The sequence below is a fragment of the Bos grunniens genome, chromosome 5, assembly GCF_055505025.1.
Source record: "Bos grunniens cultivar Pamir isolate PY7600 chromosome 5, Bosgru_T2T1.0, whole genome shotgun sequence".
In the NCBI taxonomy this organism is placed as follows: Eukaryota; Metazoa; Chordata; class Mammalia; order Artiodactyla; family Bovidae; genus Bos; species Bos grunniens.
The window spans coordinates 92,531,121-92,550,236 of record NC_141169.1 but is presented as its reverse complement, the minus strand read 5'-3'; the positions used below and the strand labels follow the sequence as shown (position 1 = coordinate 92,550,236).

At 39.5% G+C, this 19,116-nt stretch overlaps 1 protein-coding gene across 9 annotated transcripts in view; it reads left to right on the top strand.

The window, feature by feature from the left end:
- PIK3C2G (phosphatidylinositol-4-phosphate 3-kinase catalytic subunit type 2 gamma) overlaps positions 1 to 19,116 on the top strand; it is a 651,449-nt gene that overhangs the window by 516,996 nt on the left and 115,337 nt on the right. For all 9 annotated transcript variants that reach the window (XM_086401881.1, XM_086401878.1, XM_086401882.1 and 6 more), the window contains 2 exons: positions 3,953 to 4,109; positions 14,057 to 14,166. In XM_086401881.1, the coding sequence (XP_086258007.1) occupies positions 3,953 to 4,109; positions 14,057 to 14,166 (267 nt within the window). The remainder of the gene's footprint in view (positions 1 to 3,952; positions 4,110 to 14,056; positions 14,167 to 19,116) is intronic.

Below are 19,116 nucleotides of genomic sequence, written 5' to 3'. Positions count from 1 at the left end.
GGTGTTTCTTGACTTCCTACTTTTGCATTCCAGTCCCCTATAATGACGGAGAAGGCAATGGCACCCCACTCCAGTACTCTTGCCTGGAAAATCCTATGGACAGAGGAGCCTGGTAGGCTGCAGTCCATGGGGTTGCTAGGAGTAGGACACAACTGAGCGACTTCACTTTCACTTTTCACTTTCATGCATTGGAGAAGGAAATGGCAACCCTCTCCAGTGTTCTTGCCAGGAGAATCCGAGGGACGGGGAAGCCTGGTGGGCTGCCATCTACGGGGTCGCACAGAGTCGTACACAACTGAAGCGACTTAGCAGCAGCAGCAACCCCTATAATGAAAAGGACATCTTCTTTGGGTGTTAGTTCTAAAAGGTCTTGTAGGTCTTCATAGAACCATTCAACTTCAGCTTCTTCAGCATTACTGGTCAGGCATACACTTGGATTACCATGATATCGAATGGTTTGGCTTGGAAATGAACAGAGATCATTCTGCCATTTTTGAGATTGCATCCAAGTACTGCATTTTGGACTCTTCTGTTGACTGTGATGGCTACTCCATTTCTTCTAAGTGATTCCTACCCAAAGTAGTAGATATAATGGTCATCTGAGTTGAATTCATACTGTTCATCGGGTTCTCAAGGCAAGAATACTGAAGTATGGATGTGAGAGTTGGACTGTGAAGAAAGCTGAGTGCTGAAGAATTGATGCTTTTGAACTGTGGTGTTGGAGAAGACTCTTGAGAGTCCCTTGGACTGCAAGGAGATCCAACCAGTCCATTCTGAAGGAGATCAGCCCTGGGATTTCTTTGGAGGGAATGATGCTGAAGCTGAAACTTCAGTACTTTGGCCACCTCACACGAAGAGTTGACTCATTGGAAAAGACTCTGATGCTGGGAGGGATTGGGGGCAGGAGGAGAAGGGGACGGCAGAGGATGAGATGGCTGGATGGCATCACTGACTCGATGGACGTGAGTCTGAGTGGACTCCGGGAGTTGGTGATGGACAGGGAGGCCTGGCGTGCTGCGATTCATGGGGTCGCAAAGAGTCAGATTTGACTGAGCGACTGAACTGAACTGAGTTGAATTCACCCATTCCAGTCCATCTTAGTTCGCTGATTCCTAGAATGTCGAGGTTCAGTCTTACCATCTCTTGTTTGAGCACTTCCAATTTGCCTTGATTCATGGACCTAACATTCCAGGTTCCTATGCAATATTGCTCTTTACAGCATCAGACCTTGCTTCTATTACCAGTCACATGCACAGCTGGGTGTTGTTTTTGCTTTGGCTCCGTCCCTTAATTCTTTTGAAGTTATTTCTCTGCTGATCTCCAGAAACATATTGGGCACCTACCAACTTGGGGAGTTCATCTTTCAGTTCACTTTCAGTTATTTCTTTTAGTTTATATATTTTCTCTAATTTGTATATGTTTCTTTTACATGTTTGAAATATGTTATCACAGGAAGGTAAGCATAACTAAAAAATTTTCCAAAAGAAATCAATTTGGTCAGACATATTTTTCTCTATCAATGAGAAAAGCATATCTATCACACTAAAAAAGAAAATTTCAGGAAGTTGTAAAGTTTGAGACTCTCAAAATTATTTCAAAAACTTCACCCAATATAGCCAATATACTATAGAGAGTAAGAAAAAGAATTAGAAGACTTTTATATATAAAATTAAGTTTTTTTCTGATTATAGAAGTCTAAGATTTTGCTAAAACTCACTGAAATGTTACCTGTAGTGATGACCCCATGGTTGAATGATTTATAAAAAATGCTACCAAATTCAAATGTGCACTTAAGGGCTTATGCAGCCAAAGAGATCACTTTGGAGAAGCTGAAAGTAAATTAAACATTTAAGGATAGATGGGATCTCACACATGGAATTTTTGAAGAGAAAGAGAGATTTAACTATGACTAGGTTCAGCTCTAAGAATAATTTTATTAGTTTGGAGACTAAGAACAGTATTTAGAATTATTGAGTGTTTACTGTATGCCAGGCTATGTTTTAAGTACTTATACTCATTTAATCCTCTCAACTATCCAAAGAGTCAAGCGCTCTTATTCCCATTTTACAGAGGAAGAGGTTGAGCCACTCAGAGGCCAAGTGACTTGTTCAGGGTTCCAGAACTAGTAAGTGGTTGAATATGACTGGAAGCTTACCTGGCAAGGCTACAGTATGTGCTGTCTGCATGAACCTCTTATAGCCATTCACAGATGTGTAGCTCTCTCTGTGTCCGGCCTTTGTGTATATGTTCTTAGTCCTCACAGCAATTCTAAGAGCTAGGTATTGTTGTTCAGTCACTAAGTCATGTCCGATTTTTCACGATCCCATACTAACAGTGTCTGGTCATATTTCCTCCTTTCTGACCAATATTTTTATTATACCTAGTATAAAATGAAATATAGCTACCTCTTTTTCCCTTACTAAGCATATCACAATGAATTGGTAACATCTGTGTTTTTCATAGATTACCTTCTGAAAGAATTTGTCATGCATATCTTAGCTTTTTTTTGTTGTTGTTCTGAACTATAGTTGACTTACAATACCATCATTCATTTCAGCTATAGAACATAGTGATTCAATATTTTTTATGCATTACAAAATGATCAACACAATAAGTCCAGTTACCATCTGTGTCCATACAAAGTTATTACAGTATTATTTTGACTATATTCCCTATGCTGTACATTATGTCCCTATGCTGTACATTACGTCCCTATGACTTATTTATTTTATAACAGGAAGTTTCTAACTCTTGGTCTCCTCTACCTATTTCACTAATTCCTCCATCTCCCTCCCCTCCGGCAACCCCAGTTTGTTCTCTGATTCTATGAGTCTGTTTATGTTTTTTTGTGTTTGTTTTCTAGAATCTACGTGTGAATGAAATCATATAGTATGTGTCTTTCTGTGACTCATTTCATTTAGGATGATGCCTTCTAGATACATCCATGTTGTTGAAAATGGCAAGATTTCATTCTTTTTTATGGCTGAATAACATTTCATTTTATATATATATATATATGTGTGTGTCACATCTTCTTTATCCATTTGTATATTGATGGACACTTAGGTTGCTTCCATATCTTGGCTGTTGTAAATAATGCTCCTCAATTTGTTGAAAGTGAAAGAAAGTGTTAGTCACTCAGTCTTCCCAAAGACTGTAGCCTGCTAGGCTCCTCTGTCCATGGAATTTTCCAGGCAAGAATACTGGAGTGGGTTGCCATTCCCTTGGGATTCCCTGGTGGCTCAGACGGTAAAGCATCTGCCCACAATGCAGGAAACCCAGGTTCAGTCCCTAGGTTGGGAAGATCCACTAGAGAAGGAAATAGCAACCCACTCCAGTACTCTTGCCTAGAAAATTCCATGGATGGAGGAGCCTAGTGTGCTACAGTCCATGGGGTCGCAAAGAGTCGGACACGACTGGGCGACTTCACTTTCTTCTCCAGGGTATTTTCCCAATCCAGGGATTGACCCTGAGTCTCTCTCATTGCAGGCAGATTTTTTACCATCTGAGCCATCAGGGAAGACCATTAAAAAAAAGAAAAAGTACCATGAGGTTAAAAACATGATCTGTTCTATCATTTCATACTTTAGCAATAAATGTATTTTCTGTAAAATCACATTCCCTATATTAACTTTAATGGATAATAGTCACATCAAAAATAACTTGAAATTACTATTTGAGACCGTATAGGTCAACTTTGTAAAATAACTTGCCCTTCCTTCTCTGTTACAGCTCAGTTACATTATTCAAAACCTATAATTAGCAAGCTTTTATAACCATCCTACAATGAAGGAGGTTCATCCATTAGAGTGGAGAGAAAAATAACAAAAATTTTCAAATGGAAATAAGTTGTTGTAATTGCCTAATTTGATTTTTTCAACCATTTCTCTTCCTGCTTATGGTTGTTCTTGCTTTTCTTTCTTTTTTTTTTTTTTCCTTTTTTTGCTTATAGGGACCGAGCCCCTTTTATTTTTACTTCAGAGATGGAGTACTTTATTACAGAGGGTGGGAAAAACCCACAGCATTTCCAAGATTTTGTGGAGCTTTGCTGTCGAGCTTATAATATTGTCAGAAGACACAGCCGGCTGCTCTTGAACCTGCTAGAAATGGTAAGTCCCTTGGGGAATTAACAAAAATAATAAGCTTCACTTATTTCTCTCTTTCCGTCGTCTATCTTTGCTAATGGTTTGGAGTTCCCCAAAGAGCTATTCAAAACGGAATGGAATGAACCAACTAAAAGTACCATTGTACATCTTTTCAATACGTTTCTTAACAGTTCATAACATTAATTCACAGTCATCGTCTCAAACCTTTCTCTTCACAATAATATTGATATATTCAGGGGTTATTTCAGTACATTTTGATTAAAGATGAAGGACAATAATCTAGAATATTATATCAGTTGCACAATGCTTTAGGATTTTTTTTAAAGTATTTTAAAAATATTATCCCATTTTCACATTATGGCAACCCAATGATGTAGAACAAGCAAGGATTTTTCCTGGTTTCCCTCCCAACCCCTTTGATCACTTGCTTATTTTCCAGAAGAAACTGAGAGTCAAAAATGTAAGATGACTTGCTAGCAACTCGACTCTAGAGCAGCACATTTGAGTCTATGCATCATAGTCCTGGGTGCTCTCTGTTGGCCAACAGAGGAATTTTTAATGTTTCATTCCACTGTCCAGTGGACCAACCAAATGTCAGGGTGAGAGGAGAGGGATCTGATAGAAACATCTCCTGGAAGGGAAATGTGGTGATTCCTATGGGCACATACATACATGCTAATAACTGCAGCAAATTGTAGGAGATACATACATCTTTTGTAAATCAGCATGGTGTTGGAATCAGTACAATCATCAGAAATTTTTGGTTTAGGGTGAGCTGTATGGAGAGAGTAACATGGGAACTTACATTACCATGTGTAAAATAGATAGCTAACGGGAATTTTCTATACGTCTCAGGAAACTCAAACAGGGCTCTGTATCAACCTAGAGGGGTGGGATGGGGAGAGAGATGGGAGGAAGGTTCACATGGGATATATGTATACCTGTGACTGATTCATTTTGAAGTTTGGCAAAAAGCAACAAAATTCTGTAAAGCAATTATCTTTCAATTCTGACTGCAGCACACCAATTTTCTCTGTCCATCACCAACTCCTGGAGCTCACTCAAACTCATGTCCATTGAGTTGGTGATGCCATCCAGCCATCTCATCCGCTGTCATCCCCTTCTGCTCCCACCTTCAATTTTTCCCAGCATCAGGGTCTTTCCTAATGAATTGGCTCTCTGCATCAGGTAGCCAAAGTATTGGAGTTTCAGCTTCAGCATCAGTCCTTCCAATGAGTATTCAGGACTGATTTCCTTTAGAATGGACTGGTTGGATCTCCCTGCAGTCCAGGGGACTCTTAAGAGTCTTTTCCAACACCACAGTTCAAAAGCATCAATTCTTCGGTGCTCAGCTTTCTTTATAGTCCAACTCTCATATCCATACATGACTACTGGAAAAACAATAGCTTTGACTAGATGGACCTTTGTTGGCAAAATAATGTCTCTGCTTTTTAATAAGCTGTCAAGGTTGGTCATAGTTTTTCTTCCAAGGAGCAAGCATCTTTTAATTTGATGGCTGCAGTCACCATCTACAGTGATTTTGGAGCCCCCCAAAACAAAGTCTCTTACTGTTTCCATTGTTTCCCCATCCTTCAATTAAAAATAAATAAATTTTAAAAACTTGGTTTAGCGCCATGAGATGACAGTTCTACTAGATGCTGTTAAGGGTAGGTTTGAATTCCTGGGTTTGAATTCTAAGTTGGCCTCTTACTGGCTATATTTCTCAGCATATGTTACTTACTCCAGTCAGACTCTTGTTTCCTCATCTGCTAAATAAAAGTAATAGCATCTACCTTGTAGGACTGATAAATAAATGACCTAATGCTGTATATTTTGCATAAGCATTTATGCTAAGTGCCTTATGCGTACTAATTGATTTACATTTCATAATAGCCCTATTAGATAATTAATATAAACAGCACAGTACCTGTCCTATAGTAGGATCCAATTATTACACTAGATCCTTGTTAACCTATAAGAGCATTGTCCAAAAAGTATCCCCTAATCACTTGGTTATTTAAATTTAATTAGCATTGAATAAAATTTAAAATTCAGTTCCTTAGTCTCACTGACCACATTTCACTTGAAATTTCACATTTCACTCACCAGCCACATCTAGCTAGTGGTATACCATATTGGGCAGCACAAATATAAAATATTTCCATCAAAGCAGATGTTTAGTTCTATTAATTTAGTTCTATTGCATAGTACTAAATAAATGTTGACCTTCTTGCAGTGAAGATTGGATTTTGATTCTTGTTTCACTTTTCAAACAACATATGGACCTTACTTCTTTCCTCTCTGTCTTGAAAATATGGATTTCTAAATATTCTATAAACATGTAGTCCTTCATATAGAAAGACATTTTGGTTACTTCACATGTAAACTGGATATATACGGTTCTGTCCATCTCCAGAGTCAAACTGACTTTCCACTAATAGCCAGTGATTCATACTGGTAGAATTTTACTCTATCTCCCAATTATATTAGGTCATATTATAATCATGAGATGGTTTATAATTCATTGTATTCAAGCCACAGGTAGAACTCTACAAGGACTGAGTCTATGACCTTGAATCCATTTCATAGTAAAAATCCAGATGATATCAATGTTTACACTCTAGTGGGGTTTAGCTCATGAATCCATAAACTCTTGAGTACTTACTAAATGCCAGAAACTATGGAGAATACATTAACATATTAGATCTTGTCAGTCTTAAATTTTTCAATTTAGTAAGGAAGACAAAATTCATGTACACAAGCAAATTAGGTATCCAGCATTTCTAAATGTCTAAAACGTGTAAGTAACTGCCTACTAAGACTGAGAGTAACATATTCTAACAACTGCTTCCACCAGTCACAGACATTTCAAAAATAAACCCAAAGCAGAAAAGGACAAATATCATTTTATACTGCTTCTTAGCTGATAGTAAAATTATGCTGAATGACAAGCATGTTAAAATAATGTGAAAGAACAGCCTTTTGAAGAAAAAAAAAAAAAAAGATTCTAAAAGGTATTGGTGGGCTTTTTTCTTTTGTTTAATAATCATTTCCACTTACCTAAAAAGAAAACTTTTAGCATGTGGGTCATAATATATTAAATAGTCATTAAAGAGTATATACAATGTTATTTCATCTAAAGAAGTAGATATGTGATATTTTATTCAGGTAGTCAAATAATTTTTCATAAAATAACATTGAAATCAGACATTGAAGGATTCTAGTAAATAGTATTTGCAAAAAAATTCCCTGTTTTAATTATTCAACTGTGACTTTTAGGCTAAGGAAGAAAAATTGGCAGTGAATGATACTAATTCAGATTAATCTTATAATCTGAGATTTAGACTTTTACAGAAATTAAAACAGAGATCAGATGCAATGTGGGCCAATTAGTGTGTGCATGTGTGCTCAGTCGTGTTCAACTCTGTGACCCCATGGACGGTAGCCCTGGTGCCAGGCTCCTTTGTTCATGGAATTTTACAGGGAAGAATACTGGAGTGGGTTTCCATTTCCTGCTCCAGGGGATCTTCCTGACCCAAGGATCAAACCCATGTCTCCTGCATTGGCAGGCTGATTCTTTACCACTGAGTCCCACCTGGGAAACAGACCAATTAGACAAATGAACGTAGTTGTTATTTAGTCACTAAGTCGTCTCCGGCTCTTTTGTGACCCCACACACATGTGTAAAACAGCAATGTTATATCTCTGTTTCTGATTACTTACCTCTTGATTCTCTGCTCTTCACATTTCTTTCTTATGGGGTTCTGTAGGTAAATAAAGCATCAGTAAAGGTTTCAAGACCATATCTTCTCTGGTAGAGCTTCTTATAAAATAAAGACCAAATTTAAATTTACAGAAGATTGTTTTACAGCATTTAGTTATCTATTCTATCACTCAACAAATATTTGTTGAATATTGGCTGCATCTATGTCACTGTGCTAGGCTCTGGAGATATATCTGTAAAGGGATGAACAGAATTTCTGTCCCCATGGAGTTTATAGTCTATTGGAAAAAGAAGTATCCTTTGTCAGAAGAACTGCAGTACCAGTGCCAACCTCTGGGGATTTTTTGTTTGTTTCTTAATTGTAGTATAGTTGATTCACAATGTTGTATTGGCTTCTGCCGTATAGCAAAGTGAATCGGCTATCTATATACATATATACACTCTGTTGACATTTTTAGTGGGCGTCTCTGGTGGCTCAAATGGTAAAGAATGTGCCTGCAATGTGGGAGACTGGGGTTCGATCCCTGGGTCAAAAAGATCCCTGGGGAAGGGAATAGAACTCACTCCAATATTCTTGCCTGGAGAATCTCATGGACAGAGGAACCTAGTGGGCTGCAGTCCATGGGGTTGCAAAGAGTTGGACACAACTGAACGACTAACACTGACTTTTCGCTCTTTTTTGGATTTCCTTCCTGTCTAGGTCACCACAGAGTATTAGGTAGAGTTCCCTTTGCTATTTTATATATAGTAGTGTGTACATATCAATCCCATTCTCTTCACCCCAAGCTATTTTTTTTTTCCATTCCAATTCTGGCCTACACATGGACTCCTTTTGGGTTACTTTCTACCTCTGTGTATAATCTATATTTCCCTCAACTCTCTCTCAAATGACTCTTTCTGTGTTAACTTACTCAAAAAGAACTTAATCTACTGTGCCATAACCTAGTTACGACTTGAGAAGTACTTGACATGAGTCATAAATTCTGCCCTCCATGAATGGTCAATAACAAAGGATTATAAGACACAAACATTTGGTGTCTGCTGTGGAGTTCATTGCTCATCCTTGGTAGAGAACAGCCCATTTCCAGATATTCACAGTCCTTTTTGTTTACTCCTGGGAAAAGCTGGGGAAAAATAATCCATGAAATTCCCATCTTGCTTAAAAGCAAAACATCTGTAGAGACCCAAGAGTGTTGCTGGCTGGATTCACTAACATAAAAGCCTGTATTTCATCAGCTTTTCTCTTATTAAAAAATCAATAGCAGTCATTATGGAAGGCTCCCAAAGAACATAGGGACCATTCACCCAGTTTAAAATGTTTATCACACCCATTTTTATATCCAATATTTCCCAGCAGAAATCTTTCTAACTTCTCTACGTGGTGGCAAAGTGTGTCTGCTTTCTGAAGCATAACTATCAAGACAGATTTGGACTCAGTAAGAGAAAAACAGAATTAAAAAAAAAATTTTAATGTTCCCATGTTTTAAGAAGGAACTTATCTGTTTATCTGTACTAGCCACCCTTTCTCTTTCTTATTGCCCCAATTAAGGTTATTTTTGATGATTTAGTCACTAAGTCATGTCCAATTCTTGTGGCCCCGTGAACTTTAGCCTGCCAGGTTCCTCTTTCCATGGGATTTCCCAGGCAAGAATACTGGAGTGGGTTGCCATTTCTTGCTCCAGTAGATCTTCCCAACCCTGCAATCTAACCCACATCTTCTGCATTGTAGGCAGATTCTTTACCACTGAGCCCACCGGGGAAGCCCTACAGTTTTGACCCATGTAATCTAAGCTGGCAGGCACTTGAACCACATCTCTGTGGGCCAGTGAACAGACCTGGCTAAGTGCACCCACGTTTGAGACCGTCCTTACTCTCACGTGCAGAGTTGCAACACTAAAAGCCGTCTTTCTAAGGTATTAAGCCCATCAACAGGGGCAAAGTTAGCACTTGCTTCCTTTAATCAGCCACATGAAAGGGAGAGAATTTGGATCTGAAGTCATCTATACTTGGCAGACCACTGGTGGTGTGTGTGTGTGTGTGTGTGTGTGTGTGTGTGTGTGTGTGTGTGTGGGAAGGGTAAGTATAAGGTCTACTTCCCAAGGAAATGTTTGACATAGTCCTAAAGGAGCATGTGTGAAAGCAGAATATTCAGAGAAACTAGAAAGGAATTCAGCTTTAGGTGTTCATAGCAAACAGTCAGTCATAGTGTGTTAAAGGGGGACACTGGCACAATAAGTGCACACATGTCTCTGGAACTCTTAAGTACAGAACTGATAGAACCTAATCTAGGTTTTAGTTGCTCTGCAATGTATCTCCCTATGGTTGATTTTAAGTTTATTAGTTGGGACTGAAGTTCTATCTGTAGGCTTTCAATGCCTCACAGGGTCAGATATTTTTTCATTCACTCATGCATTCATTAATTCAGACATTCATTAAGTTCTAACTACAAAGCACCATGTTATGCAATATAGACAATTCAACATGGACTAAAAACTTAATTTCTATTCTCAAAGAACTTAAAATCTAATGTGACAAACATACACTCAAACAAAACATAGTTAAAGCTAGGCAGCAATAAGTTCTTTGAAAGAGCTGTAGCCAATATAGGATTACTGTACAAAGAAAGCAAATTAAGAAATCTTATCAAGAGCATCTGTGGTGCTTTCAAGGAGGAAGAATTATTTGACATGAGCCTTCAAAAAGAATTTCAACAGACAAGGGAAGAGAGGAAAGGAATCCTAACTGAAAAAAAAATCATAAGTATGTGTGAAGGCTTAAAGACCATGGGCATGACATGTGTTAGAAATGGAGGTGACCAAGTACACCCAGTCTGTGGCACAGGTGGAGGCCTATGTAGACAGCAAGGTTGAAGTGTTATATCACAGTTAGATTAAGAGTCATTTATGACCAGGATGAAAATTTTGGACTTATATAGCCACCTGAGATATAGCCATCTGAGAACCGAGGAGTGTCTTTGTTTTTGATAAAGGAAGTACCATCATACTAAAATCCATGTAGCTTGGATTTTAGACAGATAACTTAGAAATTATGTAATTAGATAAGGATTGAAGAGCCAGAAAAAAAAGCTATTCAAGTTATCTAAGCAAATGAAGATGGGGAGCTGAGCTGGAACAATAATTGCAATGGAGGATTGTCATTGGGAATCAGGAAGAAGAGAAACTCAAACAAGATATGAATTTCTTGTTACTATGGGCTTCCCTGGTGTCTCAGACAGTAAAGAATCTTCCTGCAATGTGGGAGACCTGGGTTTGAGCTCTGGGTCAGGAAGATCCCCTGGAGAGCGGAATGGCTTCCCACTCCAGTATTCTTTCCTGGAGAATGCCATGGACAGAGGAGCCTGATGGGCTACAGTCCTTGGAGTCACAAAGAGACTCGACTGAGTGACTAACACGTTCACTTCTTGTTATTTGGACAATGGTGGCAGTGAAATATGAAATAAGAAGCAGGAGGGAGAGTTATAGAAGAAAATTTGCTCAACTTTAGATATCATGAATTTAAGATGCTCGGTCATCCACAGGGAAAGACAGCTAACAACTTCCCAGGACAACCTAATCCATTCCCATGGTTTCAATTACTATCTGTATGCTGCTGCTGCTGCTGCTGCTGCTGCTGCTAAGTTGCTTCAGTCATGTCTGATTCTGTGCGACCCCATAGACGGTAGCCCACCAGGCTCCCCCGTCCCTGGGATTGTCCAGGCAAGAACACTGGAATGGGTTGCCATTTCCTTCTCCAATATCTGTATGCTAATAACCCCCAAATCTGTATTTATGCTTTAGGCCCCACCCAGTCTGCCAAATATATCCAGTCAACCACCCAGTTTTCTCAATTCTATCCCCTAGGTATATTTAACGGAGAAGGCAATGGAACCCCACTCCAGTACTCTTGCCTGGAAAATCCCATGGATGGAGGAGCCTGGTAGGCTGCAATCCATGAGGTCGCTAAGAGTCGCACATGACTGAGCGACTTCTTTCACTTTTCACTTTCACGCATTGGAGAAGGAAATGGCGGCCCACTCCAGTATTCTTGCCTGGAGAATCCTAGGGACGGGGGAGCCTGGTGGGCTGCTGTCTATGGGGTCGCACAGAGTCGGACACGACTGAAGCGACTTAGCAGCAGTAGCAGCAGCAGGTATAATTAAACTCTAGTAGCTTTTCTTCATTCCTCAGCAGTCTCCAATCTAGCCTCTTATTTGGCCCCACTTTATTTTTCACATGTAACCATGATGATCTTTCTCAAACACAATTCATTCTTTTTATACTCATATATAAACATGAAAGGAGCTTTCTTTGCCTTTAGGATAAAGTACAGAATATTTTGGAAAAGGCAATGGCACCCCACTCCAGTATTCTTGCCTGGAAAATCCCATGGATGGAGGAGCCTGGTAGGCTGCAGTCCATGGGGTCGCTAAGAGTCAGACATGACTGAATGACTTCGCTTTCAGTTTTCACTTTCATGCATTGGAGAAGGAAATGGCAACCCACTCCAGTGTTCTTGCCTGGAGAATCCCAGGGACGGGGGAGCCTGGTGGCTGCCGTCTATGGGGTCACACAGAGTCGGACATGACTGAAGTGACTTAGCATAGCATAGCATAGCATACAGAATATTTCCTATTGCTAAAACATCCCACATTCTTAGCCTTTCCAGCCCCATCTCTTGTCACTCACCCACAGGATACCCAGTGTTCCTGAAATCTGTCTTGGATCTCTGTCTGTGAACAAATGGAAGATACCTTGCTCTCCTCTGTCCAGCTATTTATGCTGGTCCCTCAGCCTATGTGTAAAGAGTAGGAAGGGAAAATAGTTTCAAATCCATTTTTTTCCACTTGAACTTCATCAAGTCAGTCACAACTTCAGCCATCCTCCATAGCCACACTCAGTTTATTCTTTTTTTTTTTTTTAGATTTTTTTTTTAATGTGGACCCTTTTTAAAGTCTTTATTGAATGTGTTACAGTATTGTTCCTGTTTTATGCTTTAGTATTGTGGCCACAAGGCATATGGGATATTATCTTCCTACTGCTGCTGCTGCTAAGTCACTTCAGTCGTGTCCGACTCTGTGCAACCCCATAGACGGCAGCCCACCAGGCTCCTCGTCCCTGGGATTCTCCAGGCAAGAACACTGGAGTGGGTTGCCATTTCCTTCTCCAATGCGTGAAAGTGAAGATGCTCAATTGTGTCTGACTCTTAGCGACCCCATGGACTGCAGCCTACCAGGCTTCTCCATCCATGGGATTTTCCAGGCAAGAGTACTGGAGTGGGAAAAAAAAAAAAAAAAAAGTACTGGAGTGGGGTGCCATTGCCTTCTCCAATTATCTTCCTAACCAGGGATCAAACCTGCACCCCCTTCACTGGAAGGCAACGCCTTAACCACTGGACCTTCAGGAAGTTCTTCAGTCTTTTCTTTATTTTTAGGATCAACAGCATTGTTCTTAACTTCCCACAACTGTTCTTAACTTCCCTTCCTCTATTCCAGAGCAGGAAGTAATTTATTTTAGTCATGAGATACTGATGACATTCTTTTTTTCTCAGAGCTCACATTTATCTCAAAGATCTATTTTTTTTCTAAGATGTTTGCCTATAACTAAAGAGAGTATTACCCCTTCAATATGCACTATAATTTAAACAGAGCATTTTCCCAAAGTTTGGCAAAAAAATACCTGAAACTTTGTATGGTTTAATCTTTGTTTCATTGTTTTAATATTTTTTAATAAATTCAGTCACCACTTAACTAGGGAAAAATATGTTCTTATAGTAAGAGTCATTGATTCATGAAAGAACACAAGATTAAAAAGCAAAGGAATGGGGCATAAGATTAAGCAACAGAAAGATGAGTTTTTTTCTTTCCTTACACACCATTTGACCTGGATGCTTCACTTACATGTTTGGAGGGATTAAGTTTTTCTTCTTAAAAATAGATATTGTGATATAATTTTTGTGTTATAATTTATATGTATAGCTCTTTCTTAATCATTACTAGTTGATTCTCCCAGAACATGTTGGGTATTTTTACATCCACTTTAAAAAGGAGAAAATTCCAGATCATTTAGATTTTAAATCATGGATCCAGAAATTCGGACACTAGAGCTCTTATTATTTCTGTTTTCTTTTGCTGAACATGCCTCTTCTACAGAAGACAAGAATGGAGATTTTATTTACATTTATTGAGATTTTTTTGTTTGTTTTGTTTGTGTGTTTTTGTTTTGCTAAGATGTTACATGCAGGATTGCCCGAGCTAAGCGGAATCCAAGACCTGAAATATGTGTATAATAATCTTCGTCCACAAGATACAGACCTGGAAGCAACAAGTCATTTTACCAAGTAAGACTAGCTGTGAATGTATGAGTGTGCATGTATTCTTGTGTACAGACACATCTGACATTTGTGATGATCTTAGGGTGAACAGTCATGGGTATAAAGCTGTCATTTCCACAACAAGCTTGTGTCTTTTCCACAGGGACAGAAAAGCAGCAATGCAGACTGTCGAGCAGGAGGCCTTAGTCAGCGTTTCTGTAGCAAAAGCTATTGTTTGCTAACCAGCCTCTACATGTAACACATTACTCAGTAAAGAGGTCAGAGAGCTGACAGAAATAAATTGGTTGTTCTACTTGAACTATGTCCTGAAAAACAATTTGGAAAAAGATTTATGATGGAATATGGACTCACTACTTTCATCTCTAAGACAATACAAATGTTGGAATATTTGGTGACTATCTTCTGTTGTTAATCTAGCTTTTATTAAGCCTGTCTGGGAAAGCACTAGTGAACAAGAAGATAAGAGTCTGGGCACAATATGCTGATTATCAGTTAGATTTCAAATCTGTCAAGGGGGTGGTTCATTTTATAATACAAAAATCTTCTGAACTTTAATTTTTGAAAGGATAGAAAAAGTGCTAGCAGATTTTAGATGCTCCATAAACATTAGCTGTAATCATTACCCTAGTAAACATTTTATGTAGAGAAATACAGTGCTCTTTCCTGTAATTTCTTAATATTGAGTCTTGTGTGTATATTCAGTCACTCTGTCGTGTCCAACTCTGTAATCCCATGGACTGTATAGCCCACCAGTCTCCTCTGTCCATGAGATTTTCTTGGAAAGAACACTGGAGTGGGTTGCCATTTCCTCCTCCAAGGGTTCTTCCCAACCCAGGGATCAAACCTGCATCTCCTGCATTCTCTGCATTGGCAGAGAGATCCTTTACCACTGAACTTCCTGGGAAGCCCAATATTGAATCTTATTTGAGTCTAATTTTTAATCGTTCCAATATTTTCAACTTGCAATTAGTAAACACAAATTATACTTTTTTAATGGATGTATGTTCTGTCTTTTTATTTTATTTTTTTTAATTTTATTTTATTTTTAACTTTACAATATTGTATTAGTTTTGCCAAATATCGAAGTGAATCTGCCACAGGTATACACGTGTTCCCCATCCTGAACCCTCCTCCCTCCTCCCTCCCCATACCATCCCTCTAGGTCATCCCAGTGCACCAGCCCCAAGCATCCAGTATCGTGCATCGAACCTGGACTGGCAACTCGTTTCTTACATGATATTATACATGTTTCAATGCCGTTCTCCCAAATCTTCCCACCCTCTCCCTCTCTAACAGAGTCCATAAGACTGTTCTATACATCAGTGTCTCTTTTGCTGTCTCGTACATAGGGTTATTGTTACCATCTTTCTAAATTCCATATATATGCATTAGTATACTGTATTGGTGTTTTTCTTTCTGGCTTACTTCACTCTGTATAATAGGCTCCAGTTTCATCCACCTCATTAGAACTGATTCAAATGTATTCTTTTTAATGGCTGAGTAATACTCCATTGTGTATATATGTACCACAGCTTCCTTATCCATTCATCTGCTGATGGACATCTAGGTTGCTTCCATGTCCTGGCTATTATAAACAGTGCTGCGATGAACATTGGGGTACACGTGTCTCTTTCCCTTCTGGTTTCCTCAGTGTGTATGCCCAGCAGTGGGATTGCTGGATCATAAGGCAGTTCTATTTCCAGTTTTTTAAGGAATCTCCACACTGTTCTCCACAGTGGCTGTACTAGTTTGCATTCCCACCACTGATAGTAAAATCTTTCCCACACAGGTATTATTTTTCTCTCCTTTTCCCAGAATGTATACTGTAGAATCTCTCTCCATTCCAAGGGATTAGGGGGAGTTCATGGGAATGTATGTTCTAAACACTCAGAGAATTTCACTTTTGCAAGGAATCTCTGTTTCATGAACTTTAATGGATAGGCTGCTCTTGTGGTTGAATAGTAGAAATATGACAGAATATTAGAGCTAGAAGAGCCCTTATTGTTTATTTATTTATTTATTCTGACAATAAATATGCAAATCAGAAAACTGAGATCCAAAGAATTAAGGGCTTGCCCATGATTTAAAGAAGTAGTAAGAAATAGAGCTAGGACTAGGGCCCAAAGCTAAGACTTTGATCCCATGCTCTAGGGTTTTTTTCAGCATTCAACATTGGAAACTATATGATATGATTAAGGAACTCCAGGCAGAGGCCCTGTCAAAAATATACCTTCCTGCTATTTGGTTTGTTTCTGAAATTCTACCATTAGTGATTCTTTATGTAGGTCTGGTTTTTTCAGTCTTAACCCTGAATATTCATTGGAAGAACTAATGCTGAATTTGAAGCCCCGAAAATTTGGCGACCTAATGTGAAGAGCCAGCTCATTGGAAAAGACCCGATGTTGGGAAGGATTGAAGGCAAGAGAAGAAGGGGACAAAAGAGGATGAGATGGTTCGATGGCATCACCGACTCAATGGACAAGAGTTTGAGCAAACTCCAAGAGATAGTGAAGGACAGGGAGGCCTGACCTGCTGCAATCCATGGGGTTGCAGAGTCAGATATGACTGAGTAACTGAACAACAACAGAAATGCCCTTTAATAGTAAAATTACCTCTGAAAGAAGCAATGGTGTATATCTACTTGCATGCTGAGTTGCTTTAGTCATGTCCAACCCTTAGAAACCCTATATACTGTCACCCACCTGGCTCCTCTGTCCATGGGATTCTCCAGGCAAGAATACTGGAGTGGGTTGCCATGCCCTCCTCCAGGGGATCTTCCAGACCCAGGGATTGAACCCACATTTCTTATGTCTCCAGCATTGGCAGTCGGGTTCTCCACCACTAGTGAAACTTCAGTTCAATTCAGTTCAGTCGCTCAGTCATGTCCGACTCTTGCAACCCCATGGTCCATAGCATGCCAGGCCTCCCTGTCCATCACCAACTCCCGGAGTCCAACCAAACTCATGTCCATTGAGTCGGTGATACCATCCAACCATCTCATCCTCTGTTGTCACCTTCTCCTCCTGCCCTCAACCTTTCCCAGCATCAGGGTCTCTTCCAGTGAGTCAGCTCTTTACATCAGGTGGCCAAAGTATTGGAGTTTCAGCTTCAACATCATTCCTTCCAATGAACACCCAGGACTGATTTCCTTTAGGATGGACGGGTTGGATCTCCTTGCAGTCCAAGGGACTCTCAAGAGTCTTCTCCAACACCACAGTTCAAAAGCATCAATTCTTCGGTGCTCAGCTTTCTTTATAGTCCAACTCTCACATCCATACATGACTGCTGGAAAAACCATAGACTTGACTAGATGGACCTTTGTTGGCAAAGTAATGTCTCTGCTTTTTAATATGCTGTCTAGGTTGGTCATAACTTTCCTTCCAAAGAGTAAGCATCTTTTAATTTTATGGCTGCAGTCACCATCTGCAGTGATTTTGGAGCCCAGAAAAATAAAGTCAGCCACTGTTTCCACTGTTTCCCCATCTATTTGCCATGAAGTGATGGGACCGGGACTGAATGCTGAGTTTTAAGCCAACTTTTTCACTCTCCTCTTTCACTTTCATCAAGAGGCTCTTTAGTTCTTCTTCACTTTCTGCTATAAGGGTGGTGTCATCTGCATATCTGAGGTTATTGATATTTCTCCTGGCAATCTTGATTCCAGCTTATGCTTCCTCCAGCCCAGCATTTCTCATGATGTACTCTGCATATAAGTTAAATAAGCAGGGTGACAATATACATCCTTCGTGTACTCCTTTTCCTATTTGGAGCCAGTCTGTTGTTCCATGTCCAGTTCTAACTGTTGCTTTCTGACCTGCATACAGGTTTCTTAAGAGGCATGTCAGGTGGTCTGGTATTCCCATCTCTTTCAGAATTTTCCACAGTTTATTGTGACTCACACAGTGAAAGGCTTTAGCATAGTCAATAAAGCAGAAATAGATGTTTTTCTGGAATTCTCTGGCTTTTTCAATGATCCAGTGGATGCTGGCAATTTGATCTCTGGTTCCTCTGCCTTTTCTAAAACCAGCTTGAACATCTGGAAGTTCATGGTTCATGTATTGCTGAAGTCTGGCTTGCAGAATTTTGAGCATTACTTGACTAGCATGTGAGATGAGTGCAATTGTGTGGTAGTTTGAGCATTCTTTGGTATTGCCTTTGGAATTGGAATGAAAACTGACCTTTCCCAGTCCTGTGGCCACTGCTGAGTTTTCCAAATTTGCTGGCATATTGATTGAAGTACTTTCACAGCATCTTCTTTTTGAATTTGAAATAGCTCAACTGGAATTCCATCACCTCCACTAGACCTCTATTAACTTTGTTTGTAGTGATGCTTCCTAAGGCTCACTTGACTTCACATTCCAGGGTGTCTCACTCTAGGTGAGTGATCACACCATCGTGATTAACTGGGTAGTGAAGATCTTTTTTGTACAGTTCTGTGTATTCTTTCCACCTCTTGTTAATTTCTTCTGCTTCTGTCAGGTCCATACCATTTCTGTCCTTTATTGAGCCCATTTTTGCATGAAATGTTCCCTTGGTAGCTTTAATTTTCTTGAAGAAATCTGTAGTCTTTCCCATTCTGTTGTTTTCCTCTATTTCTTTGCACTGATCACTGAGGAAGGCTTTCTTATCTCTCCTTGCTATTCTTTGGAACTCTGCATTCAAATGGGTATATCTTTCCTTTTCTCCTTTGCTTTTTGCTTCTCTTCTTTCAACAGCTATTTGTATGGTCTCCCCAGACAGCCATTTTGCTTTTTTACATTCCTTTTTCTTGGGGATGGTCTTGATCACTGTCTCCTGTACAATGTCATGAACCTCCATCCATAGTCATCAGGCACTCTGTCAGATCTAGTCCCTTAAATCTATTTCTCACTTCCACTGTACAATCATAACGGATTCTATTTGGGTCATACCTGAATGGTTTAGTGGTTTCCCCCACTTTCTTCAATTTAAGTCTGAATT